Source organism: Gekko japonicus, unplaced genomic scaffold (genome assembly GCF_001447785.1).
Source record: "Gekko japonicus isolate JY-2015 unplaced genomic scaffold, Gekko_japonicus_V1.1 scaffold2487, whole genome shotgun sequence".
Taxonomy (NCBI): domain Eukaryota; kingdom Metazoa; phylum Chordata; class Lepidosauria; order Squamata; family Gekkonidae; genus Gekko; species Gekko japonicus.
Genome location: NW_015176050.1, coordinates 73244 through 81608, shown reverse-complemented (window position 1 = coordinate 81608; position 8365 = coordinate 73244). Strand labels below are relative to the sequence as shown.

Below are 8365 nucleotides of genomic sequence, written 5' to 3'. Positions count from 1 at the left end.
AGGGCTGCCCCCACCCCCTCCTTTAAGGTCCCCCGGGTGGGACTCGGGCGCCCGGAGGCTGCTTTGCCCGCGGCTTCCTTCGCTGCGAACGTGCCCCGCGCCTGCCTCGCCAGCACCACGGACAGCTCCCTGGCGAGGCACTCCGGCGCCTGCAGTCCCTGCGAGCTTCTCTCCCGCGGCAGCTCGAACCCGCTACGACCAGTCGGTCCCTTGGGAGAAACCTACCCGGGATCATGGAAGGAGAATTCTGGAACCAGAGCGACCTCAACGGCACCCAGCTGTCCTGCGGCGGCCCCAACAGCAGCCAGGGGGCACGAGGGGGCAGCCTGTGTCCTAGCGCTGGGGTCACCCCTTCCATGGTCACGGCCGTCATCATCATGGCTCTCTACTCCATAGTGTGCGTGGTGGGACTCTTTGGCAACTTCTTGGTCATGTATGTCATCATCAGGTAAGGGGGCACGCGGAGAGGGGGAGGAGCTGTTAAGGCAAGGAGGCAAGGACAGGGACTGAAGAGATCTGGGCAGTGTGCAGTGGGTCCCTCAGATGTGTGAAGCTGCAAGGGCAAGGGTCCCTTATCAGGTTAAGTGTCCTCCCTCCTCCCAGGGCACTCATGAGGCGCTGCTAGGGAGGAGGAGGAGAAGAGTATGATGTGGCCCCTCATGACTGCACTTGAGGGTTGATTGGGAGCTGCTCCTCTCCAAGGATGGCGTTTCAAAGGTGCTGATTCTTCTCCAGGCATGCATGGTCATCTGCAGAAATACTGCTCTTCTCATAGGAGGGGACAGGAGGTATTTATCTGTTGTGGACTAAACCACCGTAAAGTCGTAACCCACTGAAGTCTGAGCCATGCCATAACCCTTCCTCTCCCACTTTTTGCACACACGCGCGCCCGCACATAGATGCACACACACCCTCTGCAGAGGTTGGCTTTTTCTCCCCAATATGCCTCCTTCTGTCAAGGGAACAAAGATGGAGAGATTGGTGGTGGGAGGGAGAAACATATTGAGAAGGCATGTACCTCTCAGTGTGAGCACTGATGCCTTTGTGCTGGCAGCAAGAGAAGGTTTGTAACCAAAAAGGAAAGTAACAGCAGCAAGCAGATCTGATCATGAGACTAAACTGCGGTTGGGGGGGAGGTCAGTGGGATAGAATAGTTTCTAAAGGAAAGAAAATGTTCTTCTTGAGCGACAAAAATAATTTTCTAGTTACAGGTAAGAGAGAAATATAAAGGCATGGTTTTGGATCAAATTTCTCATATCCACAGACAGACTGGAGATCTCACCATGGTACAAACAATGTTTGAAATAATAACCACATTTACAAATGTATAACATTTTACAGCCAACTTTCCTTCCAGAAACTCAGGACAACATGCATAAACATAGTTTTGTCCACACAACAGCCCTGTGAGGTAGGTTAGGCTGAGAGACAGTGACTGAGCCCAGATCATCCCAGAAAGTTTAATGGCAGAGGAGGGATTCTAAACAAGGTCCCCCTGATCCATGCACAGCTGTCTAACCAGTACACCACGTTGGATCTAAACTGTCTAAAGCAGGGCATGGTATGCTCAGGATTATATTGATGTAGTGAAGTTCTGAGCAGCCCTTTAAAAAGGCAGAACTAAGGTTAAAACAAATAGTGCTGCTAACTCAAAAGTAAGCCCCAAGAACATAGATCAAGATGGGTAGGCATGTCAGTCTGTCTGTAGCAGTAGAAAGCGGTCCAGTAGCACCTTAAAGACTAACAAAATATGTGGCAGGCTTTCGTGAGTCACTGATAACTTCTTCAGATACCAAGGTATTCCATAGTACTTCCTCCAAAGTAAGAAAAAAGAAGAGTGTATAGAATTGCAGTTTTAGTAGTGTATGGATCAGTTCATCTATTTATCTTTCTCTCAGACAATTTTGTACGATCAGCCAAACAGAAACGGTGCAAAACCAAATCTTTCTATTAAATCAACTGGGAATGTTGATTTATCAAATTACTTTATTCTTCATTCTCCCCTCTGAATTTCATACTAAAATGTTTTCTGTTTCTTTCTAATGAAGAAAGATTCAAGCCCATTAAGACAAAAAGAATGCAATTTTTTGCCAGCAAGTAGATTCTTCCACTAGGCATAGTAAGTTCCGGGACAGAAGTTACTGCATGAACATCTGTCTTAGCTTTAAGATTAATTTGTTGTTTAAAAAGAAGAAAAATCTTTTATGTCATATGTAAAATGTTTTGCTTTTATAGGTGTTAAATTAGATTTATTTAATGAATGTCAGGTAGGAAAGTAATCCAATTTGCTCCTAACACAGGGCTAACATTTAAGAAAAATGAGATTAGAATCAATTTCAATGAGAGCACAGCACCATCTATTGAAATGATTGATAACAACAGGTGGAAATTGCTTTGGGGAGCCACAGTTTGAAGGGAGGATCTGCATCAATAAGAAACAGATCTGCCTCTTTCATTGCCCCCCTTTCCATAACTCTTTCAGCACAGAATGACATGAGACTTAAGGAGACAAACTCTGTATATTCTACTAATAAAAATAATAGATCGTTGATCTCAAGTAAAAGATATTTGAAGTTTCATGCTGTTATTTATACAGTGCTAAACATCTTGCAGGTTGATTTGTATATCTGTGTTATTTATGTCTACTGATTATTTACAATTCAGAAATAACAAATAATAATGCTTTTAGTTGGACCAACCATGATTTTGCAATGTGTTGGGTAAGCTTTTGAATTCTGCAAAACTCATCCTCAGGTAGGGTGTTAGGCAAAGGGGGCAAATGTACAGGAAGGGGGGGAATGTTAAAGAGCATGCTGGCAAGTGCTCTCTACTGGTCTTAAGAGGATAATGGAAGAAGCCCCCTGAAGACACACAATGCAAACCTATGTTTAGTATATTGTCCCCCTGGGGTATAGACTGGAATAACTCTTTCCAGGATTGCAGTAACAAGATGGTAAAGAATAGAGTGTTGTCTGAAAGGACTGATTACAATGTTGCATGCTGGGACTGAAAAGCAAGGGAACCTCCCCTTTAAATATTGGTACTATTCATAGTACTATTGATTATATCTATATAGATAATCAGCTTTTCCTATCGAGTGTGTAAGTCAAGATGGTTCACATAGGGTTCCCAGTGATCTTCTACACAAGCAGTGATTGAATCTCTACCCTTTCATTTATCCATAGGACTAATTATTCCAGATGCCTCTTTCATTGCAACATCAAATAATACCACATTGCTTTTAAAATAAGATGTAGTGAATGATATATGATACACAAACATGAAGCAGGTTTATATACTTAAAGCCAGTAACAGAGAAACTGGAAATGGCCTTAAATTTATGCTCCCCCACTGAATCCATGGTTATTTAAGCATGATGTTTCATGTTGTTGGAATCATGCAGCAGACAGTTAACTGCAATTCTCTAAATTAGTATTTCAAACATTAGCTAAGTTCCATTCATTTATGCATATCATTTAATAATATTTATGCTTTCCAAGGCATACAAGGAAGGTTACTTTAATTTCTGATTGAAGTAACCTTCCTTGTACGCCTTGGAAAGCTCTGATTGAGCCATATGAGCACAATAAGAGACAATTAACAGGTCCCATAAGTTCTGATTGCTCTCATTTGTGGGTGTGATTTGTAGGAGGCTGTCCTTCACAGTGGAAACAATATCATGGATTTTGGTGGGTCTTGACTACTTTTTATAGATTAAATCTTGAGGGAAAGCAAGAGGCTGAAAGGAACCCTCTCTAAAGCAGCAATTTGCAGTACAAGAGAAAATTTTAAAAACTCAGATCATAAATTCTCTGCTGGATCCACAAAAATAAAGAGAAACCTCAACTGTAAGAAATATGTGTTGTGCTAGTAAAGGAATTACAAAACCAATTTGTGTGGTAGGCTCCAGGTGCAGAGATTATAGACTGTCTTCAAGTTTGGTGCAATGGATGCAAAATTGGGTGTAGGGCAATCTATGAGTCCCAGTCTACGTTTGACTATAAAGTTCTTGGAGGCTTAACATGAGGCAGTCAATCATGTGCAACATTCACCCCTTTCCCCTTAATGAAAAGTACCAGTTGGAAGCTACGATCTTTTTGAACAGAGCGTTGAGTGAGAGAATCACTTGTATCTTTTCTTTCCATTCCTACACTCAGAATCCTCTCTCAGGCTGCTTCCCTACCCTCAGAAGAAAAGATAAGGGAGGAAAGCAGTTTTGATGGGGTTCTGCTCAAAACTGTGGCCTCCTGGTGGGGCTTTTCATATTTAAAAACAGTCAGGGAAACATTTTATGCAACTGAGTATCATGTTTAACTTGAACCTGACTGAGAAGGTAAATCTTAGTCTTCTCCCAGTATAGGACTGCTGTAAGAGTGAAACATGTTACATACTGAATGGCATATAGAAATGACTGCTAATCCCCTAGTAGTTAAGACTGTCTTTCACATAAAATACTTGTGAACTAGTTTGTTTGCTTATTGCCACTGAATTGAGTTAAATAGGACTTATTCCTAATTCAATGTACACAGGAGTACAATCCTTGATTAAACATTTCTGAAGGTTTTGTATATTTGCATTTCTGTAACTGAGATGACGTATCTTCTCACTTTATGTATGAATAAATGTTAACATTTTTGCATGCTTAAAAATTCTAGCTCCTGCCATATATGTAGTAAATGTTCGTGACAGTGAGATTATATAGCATTACATATTGTTTTGAGATTTAAAAGTACTTCACATACATTATCTCATTGAAATCTTTACAACAGCATTTCAAGGTAGGTCAGTACCATTCCCTTCTTGCAGAAGAGGGAATGAAGCTGTGAGAGGGTGGCTTGCCTATGGCCACCTTGTACATCAGTGGGAGAACCCTTGGACCACAAGGGTTCTCTTAGTTCCTAGAATATACAGTATGAGGGCTGCTACAAAGGATTTTGTTCACAATCATATGTCATTGCCCCCCCAGTTGGAATAAAGAGACAGACACCAATATGGATTTAACAAGGGGCACTATTAATTATTTAATAATGACAAATACTAGCGAGGGGTTACCAGAAATGTACTGAGGAATATGACAGGTGTCAAACTCCTGACCACCTTCATTTCCTTCTGGGTGATGCACTTGCTCCAATCTCAAGCCACCGAAGGTAGCTTTCGACCAGCAGTGTGGCATGTTCGAGAACCCCTGCCCCACCACCCCAGAAGCCACAAAGGCCCGCTAAAGTAGGCCGAGCCAGATTGTTCCAAGGAAGATCACCCCTTCCTGGCCTTGAGCTGCAAAGGCCCGAAAGCTGTTCCTGGAGGACCCTTTATTTCCTTTATAACAATGCCCCGGTGCTCACCATTTCCATCCTGATCGTGCTACCCCGCCAAACACTAAAGTGACCATACTATTTAACAACCCAGCCCCCCGAAGCCAATAAACCAACACCACCATCGTCAGTGCAAGGTAGGCAAAAACACCCCCATCCATAGGCCAAACTGATGGAGGCGAAAAATTCCTACCTGGCTCCATGAAAAGGCAGCCAGTCAGACCTGCACTAAAATAGAGTGGGAGGGTGGGCCAAGCTCGCCGACGGGCCAGTAAGGCAGGGGGCAGGAGCCAAGCCTAAATAGGCTGGCTCTGCCCCCTGTAGGTCTCTTTCCTCTTCATGCCTCTCACAGAGGCAAATCAGCCCTCCCCCACCAGCACAGGCTCGGCGGGGGTTGGGGCTCACATTTACTTGGGTTCAAATCCGCACTCATACCATGGAAGCTCATTCGGTGACCTTGGGCCAGTCACAGTCTCTTACTCTAACCTACCTCACAGGGTTGTTGTGAGGATGAAATGGAGAAGAAGAGAACAAGGTAAGCTACTTTGGAACCCCACTGGGGAGAAAAGTAGGGTACAGATGAATTAAATACATATTTTCAAGAGTACAAGCTTCTCACAGTTGTAAGCTTTGCTTCTCTTTTTAGAGAAGGTACAAATAGGAAATATTAACCAATTAATGTGCCTTCTGTCTGGTAGAACAGAAAATGGCATATCTGCTAGAAATATCCCTCATTGTAAGGTCTTTACAGTTCTACTCCCTGATTTTGGTAACTTCCTTATCCTCTGTGCCTGCAAATTAATCTAAGTCTGGAGCCAGGAACACCCTGCAGCAATGGACTGTGATGGACATGAGACAGCCCATCTCATGTTGTCAGCTGGAATCACCGCCTCCTGGGGGTAGGAGTCAGGTTTAGAAGGCTCAGCAAAGAGAGTGCTCCTTCCCTAGCATCTGCATTCATCTTCTGAACAGTACAGAATTTCAGCTCTAAATGACCTGAAACCTCATTCTGTATTTCAGTAATATGTTTCCATTGTAGTTTATGAAGACTGAACAGATCCTGGCCCCACTGATGGACCTCCTGATGGCATCTGGTATTTTTGGCCACTTTGTGACAGAGTGTTGGACTGGATGGGCCATTGGTCTGATCCAACATTGGCTTCTCTTATGTCCTTATGATCAGGAACTGAGATTGTGAGGAGGCAAGGCTTGCAATTCAGTTTTTAAACATCAGGATTTGTAATCATATTTAAATGCATTAATGTGTAAAGTGAAATAGGCAAGTCTTGTGGCTTTTAGGGAAACTTGACTTTGAGAAAAATTAGAAAGCTGGAGAAGTCACTTTAAAGAGTTCAAGTTGCTCCAGACTCTGTTTTACCTCTCTTTTAAAATTGCATACAGTACAGGTACATTTCAAGGTGCACACAAAGACCTTGGTTAAGATATCATCACATCAGAGCATGCAACTGTTGCCTTATAAGGCTGCAGTCTTAAACATACATAGTACGGGAGACAATGCTCCCTCTAAACTGTGGAGTCTTGTGAGCAAAAATTCTACTTTGTGAGCTACTGGTATTAAAGTCGTGAGTGAGCGATTTGGCTACTGCGTTTGCTCTGGAGCCATCCTTCCTGATCCAAGACAAAAATATGTGAGCCAGAGGCTAAAAAACTGTGAGCTAGCTCACAGTAACTCAGCTTAGAGGGAACACTGATGGGAGGGTTCATACCTTAGTGGTACAGCACATGCTTTCTTTGCATAGGTAAAGGTTTCATAGGTTTGTTTCTTGGCATATCCAGTTCAAGGATATGTTTACTTCTGAATTCCCACTGGATAGGCTCCTACTTTTGTAAGATTCACATGTGATGAATGGCAATTGGACTTTAGATTACTGGTGAGAGATCCAGCAATAATGTACTACTCTTTGCATGAAGAGTCTTGAAAGACAGTGTGGATTGTTCTGGAACAGGTTGTATTTTATTAAACACCATCAAAGCCCAGGTTGCTTGGCAAAATGATATTAAAAGGTAACATCCTCAACAAGCTAAAAGTTGGCAATGGAGGATACCACAAAGGGAGAGAACAGGGAGAGGAGGCCAGTGTAAAAAAGGATAGCATGCCCTTTGTAAAGGTACCAAACCCCTTACTCATTTCTAAAGGATAATCAAATAGCCAATGCAGTACGATAGCCAGTAGCCAGTGCAAACATGGTATAGCAAAAAAGAACAGCAGCAGTTTAATCTCCACTGGAATGTACTGACATATTGCAGAAACTCCAGAGCAATGAAATACTTCAATGTTGTTTGGAAACGTAAGCATGAATTAATCACCTAGTTGAACAAAGCATAGTAAATGTCTAGGACAGTAAGTCCTCGGTACTTGTTATTAAAGCATGTTGTACACATATCTATAATGGAAGAGAAAGGAAGACTAAACCCCAAACTGGAAAAATGATTGGAGAGATGTAAAAGAAGACATGGAACTAATAAAAAACATGGACATCAGAAATGGCCAGTTCGCATATAGAAATCTGGGCTGATATAGGATCCTATTCTACAGCATAGTTGCATGTTATTTATTTATTTTTAATTCCTTCCTTCCTTCCTTCCTTCCTTCCTTCCTTCCTTCCTTCCTTCCTTCCTTCCTTCCTTCCTTCCTGTGTATACCAGACATTGGTCATGCTTGAAGTTTCCACCTCAATCTAAAGAAAAAAATCATTTATGATTACAGAAACTCTCTGAAGGTTGGAGTCTGCATTCTAACCACAGAGGTACCTTTCCTGTGCCTTACACTCAAGTCTGTTCAAATTTCAGCCAATTTCACATAGAATCGTAGAGTTGGAAGGGACCTCCAGGGTCACCTAGTCCAATCCACTGCACAATGCAGGAAATTCAAACTACCTCCCCCCACACCCCCAGAAGATGGAAAAAAACCCCTCCAGGATCCCTGGCCAAACTGGCCTGGAGGAAATTGCTTCCAGACCCCAAAGTGACAATTGGAATTTCCCTGGGCATGTAAGAAACGGCCACAGGAACTAAGCACTGATGTAACGCTA

The 8365-nt window shown here is 42.7% G+C and overlaps 1 protein-coding gene across 1 annotated transcript in view; it reads left to right on the top strand.

The window, feature by feature from the left end:
* The first annotated feature begins 233 nt into the window (after positions 1 to 233).
* Positions 234 to 8365, top strand: part of LOC107123434 (mu-type opioid receptor-like) — a 54915-nt gene continuing 46783 nt past the window's right edge. Inside the window, 1 exon segment of the mRNA XM_015426680.1 lies at positions 234 to 448. Coding sequence (XP_015282166.1) covers positions 234 to 448 — 215 coding nt within the window.